This window comes from Pieris brassicae, chromosome 7 (genome assembly GCF_905147105.1).
Source record: "Pieris brassicae chromosome 7, ilPieBrab1.1, whole genome shotgun sequence".
Classification (NCBI taxonomy): Eukaryota; Metazoa; Arthropoda; class Insecta; order Lepidoptera; family Pieridae; genus Pieris; species Pieris brassicae.
Window position 1 is genome coordinate 9,252,508 of NC_059671.1, and position 24,232 is coordinate 9,276,739.

Sequence of the window (24,232 nt, forward strand, 5' to 3'; positions counted from 1 at the left end):
CAAAAAAAATTACAATAAAAGAATTTAGAATCCTACTAAAACGATTTCTGTTTAAATAACTTACTCCTTGCTGGCATCTCGTTGCAAAGTGTATGTGGCATTAGAGTGTATGGTGTATGTCGAATGTTGTGATTGCTGAGTGGCACTGGCCAGTCCCGTTGGTAACTCTGTCACTTCGTCTGTGGAATTGTTGGCTGGCTCTGGATAACTTTCGGACGATTCTGTGCGTACAGAGGTGTTCCCTGTCAGGGTAAAATCATAACAAAAATAGTTAAGAGCAATCATATTTGAAGCCTAAAGCCAGGACAAAATAAAGAGTCTATTCTATTTGTTTGTTTATTCTAATGCAGCGATTTAACGTCCAACAGTCTAAATGTCAAAAGCACTTCAGTTCGCCTTGAGAGCGCTATATTATGCCTATGCCTTACTAGAACCATGAAAATAGAACAACTTCCAGATGCTGCATCAACATTTATTTTTGGAACACTGTGGAATTATATGGAAAACCTATTATTTGACTTATTTTCTGTCAATTTTAAGTATAAGTTATCTTAAGTAAAAAAATATATATTTACAATTATCATCATTTTCATAAGCGGTGAGCTGGTGTCCAGTTTCTTCAGCAATTGGACTTAGAGCTCCATACGTCACTAACAACTCAGGCGGAGGAGGCAATTCAGTCCACGAACTGGCGGGTTCAATGCCTGCTACCTGAAATAAGAAAAATAACTTAACAATCTTTGACATTTTAGACATTGAATGTCTCAAACAAGGTTAAACATTAATTTTGTAATTGACACGAGGACTAAACTAAACGCACCTGGGCCAATGGCAGTTTCAATTCTAATTCATTCCTAAGCTCCTTCATTCGTTCTTCATCTATCCCCACATTCTCAGTTTCCTCAACTCCGCCATTTCCTGCCAAAAACGATTCCGGCAACGTATCATTAAATCGTGTTATCGAATCGTTCAAGCTTTCCTCCACCAACGGTCCGGAATATTCTAGGTTCATATTATTTTCGTTTTCAGCTATTGCCAGCTGAGAAACGTCCATTTCGTTAATATCAATGTGCTGGACGGGTTCGTTGTCGAGGTCGATATCGACTATGTACGCCTGAGATGTCGATGCTAGAAAGTTTCCAGGCGAATTGGGTGGGGTCGATGGAGATATTCTCTTCTCAGTTGTCGATTGCTCCTCAGTTTCGTCCGTATCAGTGTGGGGATCCGACAAAACTACAGGTTTCGGTTGACTCGTACTGTCGTCGAAGTCATCGTGAATTAAATCCGGCACTTCGTTTAAAAAGTTCCCATCGCGTAACGGTGATGGCGTTTCTAGATTTATTTCGCTGAAGTTCGACGAAAATGCTAAAAGTTCTTCTTTAGGTAAGTCTACTAAATCCGTTCCAATTTTACTTTTGAACGTGTCTTGTGTATAGCTTTCGAAAGGTCCTAAGACGACTGAACTGTTCTCGTCGTATGTATCTGTAGGGTGACTTTTTGTCGGCGATTCGAAGGGACTGGTATCCGCTACACCTTTTTGTTCTAGTTTCTCCGAGGCCATCGCAGAATAGTCTGCTATTTTATTTGGATTCACTAGTGCGTCATGCTCATTAGAATCGAGGACGTTATCTGCGGAGCTATTGCTACCTACAGGGGTACTAGCATGAAAATTATCTTTGAACCCTACATCATGACCACTAATTAACTTTTCTGCATGCAAGAAGGTGTCCATCTCTCTTATGACGCTAGGGAGATCTAAATAAACGGTGGAATCATTCTTGTCTATGTCAGCTTCGGACACCGTTTGGCTTTCTAAGAACGACAACGGTTCGTTTTTATACATTTTCGAAATTTCGTTTTGTTCTCCAGAAAAATTCATATAGACTGTGCTTTCGGTGGACATATCTGACGCACTTTCTTTGTCTTGTTTCGATCCGACTAAATCCATATATTTAACTGTAACTTGGTCCAGACAGATGGTATCGTCTTGAGAATCGGACGAAATGTTTTCCTTGCTTAAGTTTTGTACTTTTTCAGGTGAATACTGAGATTCCGTTTGAGATTCTTGACTTGTAACGTCAGTTGCCCTTTCACTTATTTGTACTAAATCAGGTAGCTCTGCTAATATTCCTACGTTTTCTAGTTCACTTTCTATACCTAAGTCACTTTCTATATGAGATTCCTTAGCATTCAAATCCTTTAACTTTTCATTATCTAAAGTAGCATGACTAATTCCTAAATTTATAACATTTTCTAACGAGGCACACCCAGTTTCCAAATCAATACTGTTGTCTTCAATGTATTCTAGCTCGTTAACGATTTCATCTAATTGTACATCTGTAACGGGTGTCATCTGTATCAATTCCGGTTGCGTTAGATCTTCATTTTCATACGAGATTTGCTTTTCTACGTCACGCATATCATTACTAACACTATTCTGATTTCCACTTTCATAATATTGACTTTTTTGTGCTTCTATTTCATTTGCTAAAAACAATTCCGTGTGTGTAATACAACTTTGTTCCACTTGGTGATCACCAACATAATCGTTGGTCTCTATTTCGTGAACGTCTTCATCAGTATTAGTAGTTATGACTTTAACTTCATTTATAGTTTGGCTTGCTGTTAGAGATTGAACTAATGATTCAGAATGAATGTGTTTTAAATCATTATTCTCTTCCCTAGCACTTGCATCTGATTGATCAATATCACTTAATGTTGTAGTTATTTCATTGACTAGTGCATCTTTGTTTAGATGATTAATCTCACTTTCAGAAAATGGTACTTGAGATTCTGTTGTATCATTCATTTGGTCTATTCCAGTATCACAAATCAGTTCACTCTTATCAATTCCTTCATTTGGTATTAATTCTACTGACTTAGTATCTTTAATAATATCAGTCCCTAAAGCATTATTATCTTCTGATGTGCAGTCTTTTATCATTTCCATTTTATTACTTAATCTAGGCAAGGCTTCACATAATTCCTTCAATTTGGGTACTTCTTTATCACTATCTTCTATCTTATCGTTCGGCAATTCTTCTCGAGGCAGAGTTTTATTTTCGTTAACTAAGCTAAAGTTTTGTTCGCTAAAGGATTCATTAAGATTACTAATGAAGTCTTTTATCGGCGTTTCAGGTGTTATATTTTCGAGTGTATATTGGCTATTTGTGTCGCTGTGGCGTTCAAAGGAGTGGCTCAAAGTTCCAATTGTGTCTCGGTCGACATCATCATCGCAGGTGGAATCATCCTTGGAATCGAAACCCATATCTGATATATTTTGGAAGTTCCGTATTCCAGGAGACTTGACGAGGCTCGTCTGCATAGGATAGTCCTTTTTGCATTCTAGACTGAGGTTGTCCCTTGAAGGACTGGCCTGGTGGCTCGATTCGGAACTCGAAGTTTTCTCGGAATTCAATATATTATCGAGATTCTTAATAACATCGCTGACGTCTTTGAAGTAGCTCACGTCATCTTGGCTTCCGGTTATGATGTCTTTGAGCCAAGGATCGACCGAGCTGTCGGAGCGATCATGTTCCTTCTCTTCCATACCGATGTTCCCTTGGTGGCATTCGAGGGCTGCCGCTTCATTGTGCGTGAGATAAATGTTTCGGACATCCTCGAAGGATCCATGTAGATTGGTAAGGCTTTCCGACTTTATTTGGACAGAAAGGGGTTCCTTGTCGGACATTATGCTGCTGGATCGGGAAACCGCCGCGTCTCCTACGCTCAGGGAGTCTGGTATAGTTTGTGCGCTTTCAAATTCTAGATCAGATCCGAACTGTGAATCTGTGGATGTGGACGGGGCATGGACTATGGCTATATGTTCATCTATTTTTGGGATAGTGTTGGGTTTGAGTCTCTGCCAGCGTTCCTCAAAGTGGTCGTCTGTTTCGGTGTGTAAGTGTGTGGTGTGCAGATGATTGAGTAACGCGTGCACTTGTGATGCCGTTGGACGATTTTCAGGATTTGGATTCCAGCAGAGCTGCATTACTTGGTATCTGTAAATATAAGTATTTTAAGGATCACAAGCATATATCTTTTATCGGATTCAACGTTAAACTACATGTAACATATTATATTCATACTTGGTTCAGATACCGGCAAACATTTTGAACAAATGTCCTTGCCGAAGCGATTTTAAGGTATCACTCGAGAGTGACGTGTCGATCGCGTGATTGGTAAATAAATGCTCAAGAAGTTTGCCGGTATCTGTATTAGCCACATCCGACAATTTTTTTTTAGTTTATAATAACATTTCTTAAGTATCGAAAAAGATCGTTATGATCCTAATGGACTTCATATCGTTTCAGATCGCTCCAGTCTCTAGTTCCGATAAATCGCTGAAAGCACTTAAAGCGTACAACCGACAAAAACGATCATTTTAAAATGTCCTCCAACCAAAAATCCAATTCAATATCTGGATAAATTGACCTAACAAATTTAAATTTGGTTAGAAGAATATGTTTGTTTGAATATGCTGACGTTTCATATAAGGTACTTACAAATGGTTCCTATAGGGGCAGGGCAAGTGTGGGGGCGGCGGGGCGCGGGGTGGGGTGGCCCCCCAAGCACACACCTCCCAGAGGAGGAAGCCCACGGACCACACCTCACTACTCGTCTGAAATATACAGTTAAATCATAAATGACCGGAATTAATTATGAAGCCACTAGTTTTTTTTTGTTTTATTGTAATTCTTGCAGTTGCTAACAATTTTATTATAAATAGTAAATTTAAATAATATGAGCAGAATTGGCCTTGTGGCTTCAGCGTGCGACTCTCATCCCTGAGGTCATAGGTTCGATCCCCGGCTGTGCGCCAATGGATTTTCTTGCTAAGTGCGCAATTACCTTTAGATCGAACGGTGAAGGAAAATATCGTGAGGAAACTGGCTGGTCTTAGACCCAAAAAGTCGAGAGCGTGCGTCAGGCACAGAAGGCTGATAACCTACTTGCCTATTAGATTAACAAATGATCATGAAACAGATACAGAATCTGAGGCCCAGACCTAAAAAGGTTAAAGGCGCCATGGATATTGACAACAACTCTGATATGCAAGTCAAGCTTTTTGTTTCACTTATAATTCTGTGTTTAACGTTGATTAATTATGAATCAAATCGAAATAATTTGTTTGAGTTTATATTAACTACAAACAGTTTAAACTGTATATGCGATATTTTTGGAACTGTCATGTATAATTATCCATTGATACTACCAAACACGTGTTTAATTTCGTAAGCATTATTATTTCTTAGCGTGAATTTTGTCCTAAAATTTCTCGCGAATCGCATATGACCATCATTTCATTTAAAGGATCAATGTAACTCAGATGTCTTCTTATATTCTGCTCAGCATCTCTCGATTCCAGACATTTAAATGTTTAATAAATTAAATAGGTAATACTTAAGATGTTTAATGGCTATTTGTATTCATTTCAAATTGTTTTTTTTTTTAATTAGAATTATTAAAAACTTACAGTGTGTGAATTGGGCTGCCTCGAGACTTCGGGCGCGAAGAAGTCGTGCTGCGGCTCATTAGTTCCATACTGGCCAAGAAGCGCACGTGCAGTTTCTCCATTACGAATTAGCACTGTCCCGCTCCATAGTGTACTGAAATTAAAAAAAATATATTTTTTTATTTCATCTAATACAAGAGAGAAGAGATATAAACTAGAGTTAACGAAACTATTTTTGTATATTAACAATAATCGGTCTTAAATGTTGATTATATATAATTGCAATTTATATATGCAAATACTAAGGAACTGAGAATTCATTTACCCATATAAAAATCCTCTGGAGTGCAAATGAGCTAAGCCGGAAGTGACATCACACATCAGCTGCAGAGGCACCCCACTTTCGTTTAGTATCGCCATTTTCGGACGGTTCACTTCTAAGTATTGATGGAGGTCCTAGACATAAATGATTAATTCATATTTATACAATTTTATATTACGCACGAACACACCAAAAGTTGAAGAATATATAAATTTGTAGTGTGGTGTAGCCTTTCAGGCTTGGTGCCTTTAGATTTTTATTTGTGTTTTTGTATTGTTATTGCTATTTATAATGTTTTTTTTAATGAAATGTAATGTTTCAATTGTTCTAAATTCACTAAAATGTATGAAACTCTTTAAAGTTTTATACGTTTATGATATGTATTATTTATGTATTAACACTCATAAAACATTAAACAGACAAACATAATAGACATAATTAAATGAACAGCATTGACGCTTTAGAGCGATCGCTTCCAGACAATCACTGTGGGAAAAAAATGATAATAGCAAGAAGTGCAAAATACATAATACTTGTGTACGTGTTCCAATTTGACCCATAAAAATACAATTTGTATTCCCCTTTTAGAAACTAGAATATCCCATCAAAGAACTTAAAATCTGCACTCACCATAGAGCACAGCTCAAACATAAGCAACCAAGGATCCTCAGATAGGCATTTGGCAATAAACGGTAGAACGTTTTCATGACGGATATCTCGATACATTCTACCTTCATCTAGAAAACGAGCCTTGTCTTCTAGACTCGCATTCTGGTTTAGTATCTTGACAGCCACCGTGCCTGATGACGGTCCGTCTTCTATTTCACCTTCTACTACCTGCAACATTGGTAAAAAAAATCAGTTCTACTGCCGTTGTTGTCTACTACAGTTGCCAAGCACACGCATTGTTGCTCTTAAAATGATAAAGCACTTTAAGGAAGGATACGATTACGCGCTAATTACTCCCGTGTGTTAAATTAAAACGATTATTACATACGAAAATCACGTAATAAATCACAAATAAGTCAAGTTCCATAAAAATACTTTAACATATAACAACATTTATTTTAAACCAAGTTGGAAATGTGTTTACGGTAGTACCAACAGGACTGCAGTCGATCAAGGCAGATGCCCTCGAAAACGCTTTCATAACCGATCGCGACCTCAGTAGTATATCCATCCATATGGCGTACGGCGTACACATAGTGTTTACCATAGGTGGTAGAAGACCGGCGAGCCTTCTTATTAGTTAATATGAGTAATACTAGAGTGTAGTGAATATCACAAACAACAGCATAACACAAGTAAATTAATAAATAAACTCACTCTGCCAAACCATCCGCGACCAATTTCTCTAAGGTATTGCAATCGGTTTCTGGGAAAGTCATCTCCAGCTGAAACAGACCATAATAATTATTTTATACGTGTATTGCTTATGTGTGCGTCTCACAACCACGAGTACGGACATCTCCACTTGTCTGTTATGGACATAAAAAAATTCTGTAAAACACGCAAAAGGTTCACTTCTTCGTGTAGCCTAATGTAATCACTAATATAGGCACTACGTTTATTACCAGTACGTTGTTCTTTATACTACAATAAACGTGAACGATAGAGCCGAGATATTATAATCAGAATTATTTAGGCGACCGTCATTCCGAGACCTATTCAGACTGCAACGTCTACAAAGTCTACGCTAACGGCTTGGAATTTATTAGTAGTCTTTGGAATATACAGACTAAACTATGTTTTATTAGTATTTATAACAGAAGCTCTTACATCTATCTACCCATATTTTAAGTCATAGAAAGTAGAATTTGATATAAAAATCTTATCGTTAATTGAGTAATGGTGTTCTGCGTGTCTATTTGTATTTTCTCCTTTCTTTATTTTTTATTTATTAACACTTCATTTTATTACAATATAAAAAATTGAACATAATTAAATCAAAAGAAGGGCAACTGGCGGCCTTATCGCTATCGAGCGATCTCTACCAGGCAGCTTCTTTTCTCCGTGAGAAAAGAAAAAAAAATGAATTAAATTACATAAGATAGGCAAGAAGTGCAAAATACATGTTATACACAGTTATTAAGACAAAACTAAACAGGAACAAAAAAAAAACTAAACTAAAAAGATGATACATTAAAAATAAAAAGCAAAAAGACACATAAATCACGATAATTTAAGAATAGTCTCACGTCAGTTAGTAGTTAGTAAGAAAGCTAGGGATACGATGTGGACAGGTACTTAATGTTTGCACAGAAGAAAATTAAAGGAAGATAGGGATATATAATATAGGGGATAGCGAATAGGGACGGGAAGTGAATTCCATAGCCTAACTGCAGAGACCTTAAAGGAATCGCCAAAAAAGGAGTAATGAGATGGGATTTCAAGGGTATAGTTTTCGGAAGAGCGTAAGCTATAGTTATGGGCTCCCAAAATTTTTAAATCATATTTAAAATAGCAAGGAGTTTTAGGGTTAAACAGGATGGAACATAGGAGATGGAGAACATGAGCATCACGTCGCTGACGCCCTTTAATCAATATAGATGTATTCTTAATTCTGGTTCTTCTAATTTGTTCTAGAACAAGGTCTAGCTAGGCCTAACTCTTCACTTACCAAACCAATCAGCACATCTCTCCAACGGATCCAGCACGCGTATACGAGGCAGCGGTTCAAACTCGACAACGGACTCCCGAATACGATTCCTTTCCTCATTTTCACTGACGATGTATACCGCCGCATTGTTGTTGGCGATATTCTGCATCTCCCTGAGCGATATCGGTCCATTGTTGTTGTCCTCGCTGATATTGTTGTTCACTGGTTCTGAGAAACCAGAGTCCGGCGGCTGAGATCGGCTGCGTGCATCATGGAGATGAGACACACTCTCTGTGAATATCTGTAAATTGGACGTACGTTAGTACTCCTGAGTAATAAAATATCAACTAAATTATTACAAATCTACTGAGCAGCGTGTGATTGCGGTGAAACATGAATTTCATATAACAAAATAGGAACAAAATATACTTTCATTCCTCTGTGATTTATACAAGATCAACAGCTCTGAGTCGACCCATTAGTTCATTGATGGTTGATCAAATATATGAATTATAAACAATCAAGTTCCGCGAAGAAAAAGATTGTATGATTTCGACAAACATTGGTAGAACATTACATTACTTGAACGTAATTAACTCATACATAGGATTTGAGGTTGGTTGAAATTAATGATTATCCCAAATTGATTTAATATATAATATTATTATTGAAGTTATTTATACGATAATAAATATAATAATAATACATTTGATTATATATGTAATATTCCTATATATAGTATGTTCAGATCACAGGGAAATGAAATTGTAATGGTGGTAAGAGAAACCTTTCAAGAACTTTCAGTCTGGTTACAGAAATTACACCTTGAAGGGGCGATTACGTGGGCTGTGAGTAGTTAATAACCTTTACATAAGAGGTATAGGTTATACTGAAATACAGTTTACCGGATAAAATTTTAACCAGAAAATATATTTTTAGTTATAATTTATATGTTAAAATATTAGATATATTACAGTCATAATCTTTTATAAGTACATCAAAGGGACTACTCATATTTGGTAGTAAAAACCGATAGTCGTAACAGCCGATGACGTTGTTATTAAGTACTTAACACTGGGACCTTTGATTTTGGTTAATATAACCGGTATGATGTTCTTAACAAAGTCGTCGGAAACAGTTTTGTTATATTGTTTAACTTATTGACTTCGGTTTTTTTTAGTATATTCAAAACATTCCTTCACTTCCAATATTAAAATTCAATTTAATCGATTTAAATCCAAGATTTCTATATGATCCTGGTGCAGCTGGCCGGCGGCACATGAACTAGGCAAGCCTAGGCAAGGGAACTTGGGAAATGGTTTGAGAAGGCCTATCATGGAGTTAAGAATTTGTATTATAATAATTTAATTGAAAATTTTGAGAAATAAAAGGCCATAATATTATTATTATTCTATTGACGTTTGACAATATTTTTTAAAACATGATTTTTTCGATTTTCATCGTAACAATTACGTGAAATTTGAAATAGAGGTTTCCTATTTACATCTAAGTTATGCTGAAGCGCTTACACATAAGAAATGGTTAACAACACGACTCTAAAGGCATGCAACAAGCAAGATTACTGCTGTATAAGCTGTATATGAATGGACGATGATATAAGCAACATTATAGGAGCTCTAATTATAGGCACATTATGTTCACAACTGAGACGTTTCCCTGTCTCGCTCATTGTCAAGGTCGGGTTTGGATTCCGAAAAACTTTATTCACAAGCGGTCTACTAATAAGTAGTGCGATAAAAAATCTCTTTTCTCTACAAAATACATATTAAAGTGAATGCGTAGAAGCTCCAGAAAATCACTAAATGAATCGGACAATGTTAGCTGCGAAAAATTACAAGTAATAGAAAGCTACCTCGTTATCGGCTCCTTCGTTCGGCTAGACAAGAAAAACAAATGAAAAATATAAACATTCCATATTCGATTTTTGCTAAAATTATCACTTTGAAACTTTCCACTAACAGGTAGGTTTGTCCTAACCATACAAACTTATCGATATTGATTAAAACCTTCACTTCTCCTATTAACTATGAAAAAAAGTCACCCAATTTGACTGTGACATTTGCAGTTTATTACATACATACAGAGGAGTATCCTCTTTTATTATAATATACAGTACATTCATAGCAATCCCGGCATTGATATTGAAGTATTTGTACCACGCTATCCGAGGTTGCGATGGCCGACAGATGTTAAATGAACCATATCGAACCTGGGTGCTATAACTTTGGGATCGCCATTGCTATCAGCCACAAACTATGAGCGTTATTGCATATAAATTATTTTTCTGTATTTTATATATCTATATATCACAGATGTCATTACCTCACACGTGTGCAAGTAATAACTCCAATATGGATATTATCTGTCGTAACTAGACGCTAACCTTGAAACGTAATAAATAGTTACAGAAATTCTAATGAATACCTTAAACTTATTCTTTCCTAACTCTTTCTTTACATATATTATGAAAAAATGTATTCCTACGACATTCAGAAATTAAGTAATATTTCCATTTGCGCGAAAAATACATGAAGATGTTATACGCTTGCCTAAAAACTATACAAACGAAAGGTAAAACTAAACGTTTAAACAAAGCAACTTTTTGACGACGCCTTGAAACACACAACACAATCCCCCCCCCCCCCCAGAATTTACCACCTTATTCATAAGAACCAAGTTAACATTTGCACTAATCTTTCGTATCTATCTTTCAAATTCTATTTAACCAGTGAGAAATAGAGACGAACGCTGTAGTTAAAACGGTGCAATTACTTTTATGAATATGAAAAACATAGGTGCTGTAGTTGCGCAGTTGTAATACAGGAAACATATATTAATACAAACGTTTATATATATATATATAAAATATAACGTTTGTATCTAAACCTATGTATGTATTTGTATCTGTACCATAACAGAAATGAGTCATGCAACAAATTGGCTAAATGTCAGTTTTCAAGCCATTACCGCACCCACAGTAGACCATCCCTTTATTCAACTAAATTGAATGCCAGTTAATTTGTATACATCAATATTGTTTGGATTATTTATTATAATATAAACCTAGGTAAAATTTATCTATTAGTAGCGGTTATGTAAGACATAGTACAAGAGATCAAGGTTTATCCCTCCTCCGTTGAAAAATCTTTAACTAAAATCAAATTTTCGTCGCAATTATAAAAAAAATCTAATTACTCAACAAAAATCTCACGTAATATAGTTCTTAATTCACCCAAAAATATTTATTTATCTACAACAAACAACAACATCTGTTTAAAACATCGGAATTTAAAAAATGCTCTCGTGCAAAATTTCGTCATAAAATTAAGATTTCCTATATCGGACGTATTGCTTTGATACATTTTTGGTAATGCAGAAATGACCTGGCATGCAATTGATACACTTGACCGTTATTCCAACTAGTCGGGTTGAGAATCATAAAATTTGATTTTTCAATTTCGATCGTATCGCTTTAGGTGTCGGTTCTACTATAGAATTTTATTCATTAATTATCAAACGTAGACTGATGACAAAGATTTGTTTGGCTTGTATTTTTGGTTGGTATCTAATCATTATTATACCATTAAAATATTTGTAGTACTTGCCTAGGAACAGTGAACACAGGGACTGTTCACGTGGAATCTTTTTGCAATGGGGTACCATAGTTAAATGTTCCATATGCTAAAAACGTAGGCTAAGTAACAAGAGCATATTTAAGGCAAAATAAAGTTCGCAGGAGCAGCTAAGTCATATATAAATTTCAACTTTTTCAAAAACTAGTGACATTTTCGTTAATTGAAATATAGATCTTAACAAGCAAGGCGTCTAAAAAATAATCCAGCGAAGATTATTCTTCACAATGCAGTCGATCACACGCAACGTGTCGTGTCGTTTAGCGTGTGAACGAGGACGTAATTAACATACATTTACATAACCAATGGTGAATGAACGTGTTTTTGCTATTACCCATTCCGTAGGCAATATTTATAACAGAGCCCTTACTCTAATTTCCAATAGCTATATTGACAGCCATCACAATCTCAATAATGAGCTTTTGTTCCAAAGGTGGCGATAGATTTACCGCTTTAGAGGTACTTTCTTTTGAAATGGGCCGTGTTTGTGATGACAGATGGATCAATAATGGATGGGGCCATCCATGGGGGGGGGGGAGAAGAAAAAAGAAAGGACGCCCACCAGACACATTGAGAGATGGAATTTATTTATATATTTCTAAAAGCTTACCAACGCTCGGCACACTGATACATCGGTACAAGGAAAATAAATTTTTAATGTGACAAGGCAAACATGGCATACTATAGATAATAAAAACAAATTAAACAATAATAGAATTTATATAAAACGTAACGAAAATCGATATTAAAGTAACTATGGATATCCAGACCTAGCTGGACATCGCTGAGTTTTGGCCAAAATGCCTTCTCCGGAAAGGAGTCACAAATGGAATGATATGATGTCTGGGATTTCTACAGAGATAGCAATAAATGGGATATCGGGGATAGAAAAATGGTGACGAGAATGAGAGACAAGTAATAATTTGGAGGAGGCCGTGTACCAATTAATGGTATGGTGTAACTTTATGTAAATCTGATTATGTAGTACTCGAATGAAGGATATTTTTTTATTTTTTTTATTAGGACACTTTCGACGTACGCTGAAGGAAAACATCGTAACAAAACTGGCATGTCTTAGACACAAAAAGTCGGCGGAGTGTGTCAGGCACAGAAAGGTGACCACCTACTTTATTTATTCACACTTCGTTGCAAAAATAAAAGAAACACAAAAAACACCATACATAAAGATTACAAGGGATGCAACGGGCGGCCTTATAGCTAATAAGCGATTTCTTCCAGGCAACCCTAGTAAGAGAAACCCTAAAAAAAGAAATGATGACCTACGCGCCTATTATTGCTATCAGTAATAATTAGTAAAATTCCGATCAAAATGATAATTTTTTTTTCTCTTTAATTTTCGTGTTAAAAATTTGTTAAGCAACACACTTTAGAAACGCTGCCAAAAAGATCGTAACCCAATTAAAATATTTGAAAAACATTTCTTTTTGGCGTATAATTAAAATCAAATTATAAAATTCACTCCACCGCGAACTGTGATAACCTATTACTTAGATAGTAAATTCAGAAATGTTATAATTTTATACCGAGCATTATACAATAGTCAGTTAATAGAGTTTATTATCCCGTAATGCTCTATTCAGAGTCTCATTAAATCAAAATACGAAATTATTCAAATGATATACGTATTTACAAACACTGCAAAACGTCGCGGAAGATGAAATCGCTGTTGTGTGTAAACAGTTACACAATCAAACAAAAACGACGCACTTTACACACGCTTTGTCCCAACAATGGGATCTTGTTACAATGGAATTGATGTGGCTTCGGGGAAACCAACTGCAAATCGAATAAGAGTTTCTATATCTTTGACACATGGACGCGTTTGTTGACGAAACGATTCTCTGAATTAAAAACGAACTTGAATGCACTAAAAAGTATTCAAAATCATTTTAATTAATGTAACATGAGGCAAACGGGCAGGAGGTCATCTGATATTGAGTGATACCGCCGCTGTAGTGTCCAAAACTAGCATAGCCAGAATGCTCGCAAGTGCGTTGCCGGCCATTTAAGAATTGGTACGCTCTTTTCTTGAAAGTCCTAAGTCGCCCTAAGTCGAATTCTTTCAAAAATGATGAAGTGTAAGTTTTTTAAAATGCAAAACTATTTATAGATTTAAGATCATCAAAAAATGTATGACGAACAGGAAATTGATAAGAATTCTAATGAATCTTCGAACCGATAATAATTTCTTAGTATCACGTATTTACGTCACAAATGTATACAATATGAGTTGAAAACCGTACAATATCTAGTCTCTTGAATGTTCTATTCTACAAGTTTTTTTTACATTTATTAGTAAACAGGGGTCAAACAGAGCAAGAGGCTCACCTGATGTTAAAGGTATACATCCGTCCATGGCCACTCAACGCCAGAGGGCTCGCGAGTGCATTGCCAGCCTTAGACGAATTGGTACACTTTTTCTTGAATGCCCAAAGTCGAATTGCTTCAGAAATACTTCAGTGTACACTAGTTCCACATAGTGGTAGTGCGCGGCAAAAGCTGCCTTAAAAAACGCTCAGTTGTCGAACGACGGACGTCGAGGCGATACGGGTGAAATTACGTTACGAGTGTAGTTGGTTACGTGTTTTACCTTAGAAATAGATCGCGCACAACTTGTGCGGAATAGGTTTTGATTCAACATCAGCAATAAAGTTGATATTAACTTGTAAAATACGTCGAAATAAAAAAATGGAATGCAGATTTTTGTACTTGTTTCATAGTAATTTTTCCATTTAATAATATTCAAGTAGGTGATCTGCCTCGTGTGCCGGAAACACGCTATCGACTTTTGGGTCTAAGGTAAGCCAACAGAAAGTCCATAAGTGCACAGCCGGGGATCGAACCTACAACCTCAGGGATGAGAGTCGCACGCTGAAGCCAACACTCGCTCAACTTGCTATACTTTTAGGAAAATTTATATTATCTGATTCCAATAATGGTATTTAAATTTATAAAGGTAAGACTGAAACCCCTTTTTAAAAGTCAATTGATAAACCAAAATAATACATTCAGAGATACTAACGTAATGTATTACGTTTAACATACAACTTAATATGACTTTATTACATATATATTGCATATTACACATCTGTATGTCACTTATTTACTTCAAATCCCGCGCTAACCCTACTGCAAAAGCCCTAGAGAAAACTCTCAGTATAATTGTGTCATTCATAGGAGTACTTGGTCGTAATTAATACTTATAGCGTTTTTACGTACGTTTCTGGAGTAAAAATGCCGTAGCCTTTGTATATTAACTGAGTAAAGGATATAATAATGACAGTTAAAGAGAAATAAAATCTTTTTACAAATTTAAAACTTTTAAAAGAACATATAATTATCAACATACCTGTAAAATAACATAAAACACACATATACATATGTCAATAAAAATCATAAAAGTTTTATATAAATAAATAGAATAAATATGTGTATTTACAAAACATAAAAAGTGACTTCTAGCATTTGTTTGTGAACGAGCGTCTAAGAAATTATTTCTATTCATTAATCACACAATGCCTGTTGTAACATCGATGCCACCTATTTATTGTACATATTGTTAGCAAGAATAATTTTTATTTGATATAGCTTATTATACCTATATACCTACTCTAAAATTTCTTACTAAGGAATGTAATTCTTCGATTAATAAAGCAGCTTCGAACCGAAAAATAAAATAACTTAAGTACAAACAAAGTAAATTGGCTTTCTTACTGCTACACGCAATTTCTTCCAGACAGCGACTTATAAAAGGTTTATATAAAAAAATATAATTATTTTTCTTCGACGTCAAATATGATACGTTAATGTACAAGAAAATATGTAAAAAAAATTGACTTAGACACGTGAAGACCGAACGAAAATAGAATCGATATTAATGATATTGTATTCATGCCAAAATTATTGGAATTGCTGTGTGGACATTGACGCGCCTTTTGACTTTTACTACTTCACAACATGTCTTAATAAGATTCTTTCTATCGGCATTTCAAGTTGGATAGCAAGTCGATATGTTTTAGTTTACGTGCTTTGAATGGCTGTTGAGAATAAGCAATGGTTAACGAATATGAAAAGAGTTTATTGCCAGTTCTTCTCTTCCGTTCTACGCCCATGATTTAAGAACTGACTTCGACGTTCATAAGTGTACATTGTGTTACCTATATGAATAAATGATTTTGACATTGTTAGTTTTTATAACAGAATGAAATAATCAGAAACAACCAATTCACTATTTTACTAGTATTTTTTGCATATAAATAAGAAAAAGATACTAGTCGACTCAGCTGCTCACTGAAGTATTTCCGAACCAATTCGACTAAGGGCCCAAGAAAAGAGCGCACCAAGTCTTAAAAGGCCGGCAACGAGCCTTCTGGCAATGTGAGTGTCCATGGGCGGCGGTATCAATTAACATCAGATGAGCTTTATGGCTGTGTATCTATTAATCTAAAATTGGAAGTTCAATACTTTTTATAATTTTTAATTTGTAACATTTCTGTTTACCATAATTGTCATTTATTATAAGAATTAATTATATAATATATCATGTGGTGACTGGTGAACTTTAATACTTAAATAAACTGACATTTTATTAAAACAGACACACAACAACAAAGTAAAACTAAACTGCTGGCGCTAGTAGTCTCATTTTGATAATTCAAGATTGAAAGTAACGTATCACATACAAAATCTAATAATTCACACTCGTTACATTAGTCTAACAAAAATATTAGAGGCGTTACAAAGGTTATATCGAATTCATTCGGGAAAAAAATAATTATTTCAAAACTCAATTTGCAAAAATATTCAAACGAGTCATGGAAATGACAGGCAGGAGATGCCATCTCAAAAACATGCAATTAAAACCCTGTCAAGTGCACAGCTTTTTAATTCCATAGCCTCATCAAAATACAAATTTTCGTGAAACAATAATATTTCAAATACATCCTTTTGCCTGGTAGCGTGAGATCTCGATTAACATAATTGATAAAACACATATAGTTATGAGACCGTACATATACATCACTGATAGCTGATAAACTAATGATACGAATAGAGTTTAGTATCACTGTAAGACTTTTCCCTCCAAAATTGACTAGTTTTTTTTATGTGTAAAGACTGAAACATGGAACATTACGATCTAATTCAGTTAAGACTAATAAGTAAGTTTATTCTAACCTTAAAAGCATATTTAACATAAGAAAGTGTCCAATAACACTAATTACAGTCTGTATTAAGGGGAAGACAGTATGTTCTTGTGTTTAATTTTTTCACTCACCACTGTTTAGCACTTAATACTTACGTGTACTAACACTAATTCACTGTACTAACTAACAAAATGTTATGTTTACCGTAATTGTAACGTATTTTAGAATATGTATATAGATTGTATCATATACTGTAGATATAGGCCTTACGTATGTGGTGTACTTTAGTAAATATTTGTTTTTCGAATTTCCTAACAATACATATTAACATAATCTCATATGCTTTTGCATAAATGTATAAAGAGGATATTTAGAAAAATACTAGGACGGCCATAAGCCTAATAGATTGCGAGTGTTCGTCCTACGCACGAAATTGGATTTCATTGCAAATAAATGTAAGTTGGATTATGACAATTTCCCCTAGAGGCAGTAAAATGTAATAAGAGATGTATAGAATTTCAGATTAAAGTTTACTGGAAAATTAGTCACGGCAAGCTGTAATAGACCTTTACTGAGTAAAGTTTACTTATATATTTCCTTGTTATGGGGTAGATAAACATAGTATAAGCGTTAAGTAGGTGATTGTCTGGAAGAGATTGATTGCTAGAAATAAGGTTGACGATGCCCTATATCATTTGTTTTTCCCTAATGTGACCTTAGTGATTTCATATTATTAGCCTTTAATATTTATTTAATTAAATTCTAAAAATTAAAAAAATATATATACAATTTTAATATATTCCTGTTCACATGTTTTAATTGCTTTGTTTTGTTCCATTCGTTTTAATGTCTCATGTATTTTTGGACTTCTTGCGCTTATTTTATATATTTTTTTTCTCACGTTGGCTGCCTGGAAGAGATCGCTCGCCAGCGATAAGGTCAATTCCCTCCTCTTTCATTTAATTATGTCAAATGTATTATATATCTATATGAAATGAAGTGTTAAGAACTAAATAAAATAAACATATTCTTAAGAATTTCCAAAAACACGCATGTGCCATAGTTGCACAGTTGTCTCATTCAATTGTTTACGAATTTACGTCAAACATCCGCCCGGAGTGGGATGGTCGAGTAATAATAATAATATAAAACAAGTTGTGGCATGCGCGCGGGCATGTAGGGTAAAAACTGCCTTCACCGGGGAACCTTCGGCGTGGACCTTTTCATCGCACTTCGTTGATTCCAGTGAGCTTCCGTCCTGCCCTTCAGGTGATAACCTACCCCGCGACGACCCAAGCCGAGGTCCGTGCCCGAAGTGAGCTGTAAACGCCCTTAATTCCAACAGCGAGAATCCATACAAAACAGCACGGGCAGCTTCTTCGTTTAACTTTAGTTAGTTTATTTCATCAGTGAATTATAGTGAATCAAGTAATTAATAGTGTTTAATTTCCTACCCTTGATTAAGGCTTTTTATATAAAAATCTATATATTATAAACACATAGTGTCTTTCCATTTGTAACCATTACTTTCATATAGGTTTTTCATCCTCTATATACGCGTTGCATAATACAATGTATAACAATGTTATTCATAAAACAATTAACAGATCGTAATTTAATGAGACTGGAACGTAACAAATAATATTTATTCAAGTCACAAGGAGCTGTGGTTATCAACATTTCAAGGAGAGCACGTGGTCACATTGTAATTAGCGTGTATTTAGTATTGATGACTCACTGCAATGCGCTCGCGAAACATAACGTATTTTTCAAAGCTTATTACTTCGGGTTCTCTACGAAGTTTTACAAATTATTTATTACCTCATTTTCTATTCTTACCGTCACTAACACAATAAAAACTTATTGATAAATCAATTTAATTATAAACAAAACCTAAACCTTTTTATAAATAATGCAATTGCAGCGCGCAACTTGCGTGCAACTATATATCCATCTCACAAGCAATAATATTGAGGGTACGCAAGACACCCGTAATATAGTATTAGTATGTATGACATATTTTTATTTAAAAAGGCACTCTGCCATATGTTATGTATATTTCCGTATTATGCAAAAGAGATGTAACGTTAAGCCGCTTGCAGTTTACTTATTTTAAACATGCTTTGTAACAGCTTAACACGATAGAAAATATAATAAATAATGGTCAATACCACTCTTATGAATTCAGGCAGTTACTGAAGGTATCTGTCTGAATCGGGTCTGTCTTGAAAAGCCCTTACCGATATGTCGACTTGCTGCATACATCCCCAGCCTGTCTCAGGACATTAGGGATGTTGAGGCCCATAAATGTCTTAATTTTGTCAGACCAACGGGTAGGCGACCCTGTCTTCGCCATTACTTGGAACATTATTAAGTGTGCGCAATGCACGCGTAAGTGGTGAATCTCTGGGCAGGTTAGTGCGTGCCCACGGCACAGCCAATAATAGTTGCCGTTTGCCATGCCTAGTGCGATTAATCAGTACTCGCAGCCCCAACCTCTCAAACACATCTGCATTGTCTACCATGCCTATCCCATGAGTCACCTCGATTTCCTAGCTAGATTCTTTTGCAAAGCGTCATTAATTCTTTAGAGATATCCTAAGAAATCTCGTTATACTTTGGTCAAGTACAAGACAGCATTGGTCAAACGAGGCCCAAAGAGAAGATTTAATTAATCGGGTCTATGGTGACTCTTTGATTGTACACCCAAGATAATATTCTTATTGACATGATACGGGTACAGGATATGAGCGAGACGGAAGACCACTATTTATAAACCTGCCTTATCTCGATGACTAAGCACGCTTTAATTTGTGCCAGTTATTAAACAGATGCTCCTATCTTTAGACACAAACGACGCATTTAACCTAAGGAGACATTCTTTTATATGCCTGATACTGTATCAAGTTCGTTGCGCTATGACCAAGGGTTTCCTGAAGCTGAATCTCGTACTCTGTGGCGCAGTGGATACGTAATTTTCTTCGAAGATAACAAGCCTGAATCAACAATAGCGAGAACCAACGGAAAATGATCAAGTCCTAAGTCGGGATGTTTCAAAACACCAAGAAATTTGTGGCAGTGTTCAAGAGTACATTTTTAAAAAGGTTTGGGATCCTTTTTGCCACAAACCCGTTTGCAAAACGAAATTGCAGTATAATTGTTGGTAATTAACATAAGTATCTACATGAGTTACCAAATTACTACCTTAAAAAATGTAAAGGAGTCATTTTGAATTATTTTTATTGGCATTAAATGCATCGTCTCTTGTGAGCATGACTCCCACGTCAAAAACGTATTGAATATTCATATACGGAAGACGTCATCTGGGCTATGTATACCTAAAGTGACTAGTTATTCTTTGACTCAAAACGGGACATTGGTTTAATTTCGGTCAAATAATAAGTGGACATTAAAAAAAAACACTTTTTAAAGTTATTTGTTTAGAAAAAGTTTAGGCTTAAAAAAATTCACAAAATAAAGGTATCGAAAATGTTTAGTAGTAAACATATTTATCAGAAGAAAAAATTTGTTTTAATATAGCTGGTGACGATTTCAAACATGAATGAAATTCTCGATCGTGTCACGATTTTTTTATATTCTACTAAAATTGTCGCGCGGTCCCTGAAAACGGGACAATTTTGCGTCCCACAGTTCATTCCGGGGACACCGGGACTCGTAATGGGAAAAAGGGACAGTGTCGTTCAAAACGTGACGTCTGGTCACATTATATATCACATAGGAGACAACAACTAGTCATTCAAAGTGTTTACGATTGTTGTCTACGTCTTAGCAAATAGCCAAAAACAACGTGAGGATATAAAACAAAAGACGACGGCGCGTATCGCCTGATTGTGATTGGTCAATACAATAGACGGTTCGTGTCGCGTGTCACTGATTGGACAAGAAAACATAGCTTTTTCTCACGATACTTTCTAGGAATTACATTATCAAAAAACTTTAAATCGCCCTATTAACGTCTGTGTAACGAGAGAAAAACTTTTTCCTATATGTAGTCATATATGCAATAGGGGAAGTCCGTCGCACACGATGCTTAATTGTTTAATGGAACGGAACGATCAATGAAAGCGACCAGCGATTGTGATTTGTTGGTTTACAAAAGAAGTGTGTATCTTGTACAGTATTTTAAATTGTTTTAAATATGATTTATACAGAACAACGTTTTTAATTTATAAAAACTACGTTTGTCTGAAATTATACTCATACATACTATTGTTCCAAATATGAAAATTACTAATTAATTTCGTTAAAAAATGTACTTATTAAAATCGCACATCTTTTGATAGGCTTCAAATGTACTGACGCATACTATTTTTACTGTTTCTTTACGTACATATAGTGGTTAGTATATAAATTGTACCGTCGACGGGTCTACGCGCCGTGTTCCATCTCCGTAAGGGCGCAGAAAGAAGACAAAATCCATGGTGCATAGCCGTGATTTGACTCTCATCCCTAAAGTCGAAGGTTCGATCCACGGCCGTGCACCGATGGACTTTATGTCTATATTCCCACTAAACAGTTACTTTTATGATAACGGAAAACGTAGTGAAGAAAGCAGCCGACGTGTCAGGCACCAAAGGCTGCACCTACTTGCCTATTAGAAACAAATGATGACGAAACAGATACAGAAATCTGAGGCCAATACTTTAAGGTTGTGTTACTGTCTTTACCAAAGTATAATTAATTATATACCCAAATATTACAAGTAATGTTAAAACGTCTTGTTTGAACGCTCATGTACAATTAAATGTACTAAGTAACTAAATATTTAGGATAATAAAAATAGATTCTTTCATATAACAACGCGACCTACCCCAAGGCCGTTATTAGCTTATCTGCTGACTCACCGCGAGTCAAGGCTTAGCACTCAAAAGTGGCCTTCTCTTTGATCGGGTGATTCACTAATGTGTTTCGAATTAACACAGAATAACACAAAAGTCAATCGTAATTTCGAATCGTCAATTGCCTATAAGAAATTAAGTTTTATTATGTATAAGTAATAAAACAAGATGCTAAATAGTGTAAATAGTTGGGAAACGTTTGAGGTATGCCCGTGTAGTGTTTTTTTTTTAATAGAACAGAGGGCTGCCCGTTTGCCCTCTGTTCTATTAAGGAGGCTCACCTGATGTTAAGTGATCGACGGTACTGAAGGTAGCTAAGATAACAAGAAAATAATTATAAAATGTTTATAACAAATCTCAGCTGTATATTATACTTTTGTAATGATTGGCTTTATGTATTATTATTATTAATAAAACAAGAAGGTAGCTAAGATAACAAAAAAATAATTATAAAGTGTATGTAACAAATCTCAGCTGTGTATTATACTTTTGTAATGATTTGCTTTATGTATTACTATTATTAAAACAAGATGCATATAATAATCAATAATATTTTTTCTTTAACTCAATAAATAAATATTTAAATATAAAATAAACAATTTAAATACAGAATAAGAAAACACAAGTCAAGAAATAAAGTATATATAAGTCAACATTCAACCCTACATAAAAACTTAAACGCAAGAGCGTAATAAACTAAATAACGAGTATAAATTTTATACTAAGAAGTATTATAAAATATATCAACATTGTTAAATTTTAGTATAAGATTCATTTTTAATATAAAGAATGGCCATATTATCAGAAAGCGTATGCTAGTGGGAAGTTCGCTCATAAAAACAAAGGCAACACGGCGTTCATTTTGTTTTATTTGGCCATCAGCTTATGTTATTGCTTATTTATCTGAATTAATAATTTATTTCAGCGAACAAGACTTACTATACTGGTATGAAACAAACAAATATTGAATAGTCGTCGTTTTGCGAAGGACGTTCTTCGTATATATTACCGTACACATGTCACCGAATAAGCGCAGCGCAGTCTCAATGTTTTGAAAGTTCATCGCTAGGTCAACAAGCCCCTATTGTGCCTGTGTATTACTCAGAGTAGGATGAGGGAGGTGCAATGCGATGACATAGGGGTACAGCTAGGATCAGGGCTGTCGTTTCGTAATGTTTTTGTTTGTTATATTGAAAAATTCTGCCTTTATAGAAATAAAATTGTTAGTAAAGATGCACGTAGTGCTGATCTGTTTTTGTAATTAGCAAATATTTATAAAAGAAACAGGTCATATGCAACTACAATATCAAATGTTTTGTATGGAATAGGGAAACACGGTTGTACGATAAATCTTAGCACTGATTTAGGTATGCGTTACGTCAACTGTTTCTAAACAATTCCCCGGTCATTGCTTTTTCAAATTCAACTTCGCGTATATTTCATTCTGAGGTGGCAAACCTCCGCACACATTTCAGGCGCCCTGCCAACTCCAAGCGCCACTGCGCTCACTGCATCGCCTCCTAGGGCAAATAATCACGCAAAAAACACCTTTGTCACTATAAGATAGGGTAGATAATAGCCATTCCACATCTCGAGAACAGTCATCACATGAATGTCTCGCGCGTAGTCTAGGGTTTTTAACGAGAAGCATTTTTAAGTCCAACGAAAAGAATTCACGAGATTACTTTTTTCTCCACTTGTATTAAAAAAAAAAATTAATTACTATTTTTATGTTAAGTGATACCGCCGTCCATGGACACACACATACCCAGAAGGCTCGCAAGTGGGTTGCCGGCCTTAAAAGAATCGGTACGCTCTTTTCTTGAAGGACCTTAAGTCGAATTGGTTCGGAAATACTTCAGTGGGCAGCTGGTTCCATATAGTGGTGGTGCAAATGCTCAGTTGTGGAACCACGGACGTCGAGTTGATACGGATGGTATTTTGTATTTTGCTTTGACGTCCGATAATGAAACTCAGCTGCTGGTATAAGACCGAACAACTCTTCTGAACACTCCATGATCAATGCTGTAGAAGATGCAGGGACCCAACATCTCAACTCCAAGGGATCAAGCCGCATGGAAAGTTATTGGTCGTCGACGGTTCGAATCGCTTTTCTTTGAAAACTCGTAAGCTAGCTAAAGTTAATACAAAACGACATCAATAAAAGATAGAAGGGAAT

The 24,232-nt window shown here is 35.4% G+C and overlaps 1 protein-coding gene across 4 annotated transcripts in view; it reads right to left on the reverse strand.

Annotated features, from left to right (window-relative positions):
- The window catches only part of LOC123712064, a 44,783-nt gene that overhangs the window by 12,580 nt on the left and 7,971 nt on the right, over positions 1-24,232 (reverse strand). For 3 of the 4 annotated variants that reach the window (XM_045665001.1, XM_045664999.1, XM_045665002.1), the window contains exons 3-12: positions 10,250-10,273; positions 8,398-8,677; positions 7,104-7,171; positions 6,408-6,614; positions 5,781-5,911; positions 5,477-5,609; positions 4,506-4,621; positions 821-4,001; positions 576-711; positions 65-242 (exon numbers count right to left, since the gene is read on the reverse strand). In XM_045665001.1, the coding sequence (XP_045520957.1) occupies positions 65-242; positions 576-711; positions 821-4,001; positions 4,506-4,621; positions 5,477-5,609; positions 5,781-5,911; positions 6,408-6,614; positions 7,104-7,171; positions 8,398-8,677; positions 10,250-10,273 (4,454 nt within the window). The remainder of the gene's footprint in view (positions 1-64; positions 243-575; positions 712-820; positions 4,002-4,505; positions 4,622-5,476; positions 5,610-5,780; positions 5,912-6,407; positions 6,615-7,103; positions 7,172-8,397; positions 8,678-10,249; positions 10,274-24,232) is intronic. The other variant, XM_045665000.1, reaches the window with a different exon arrangement.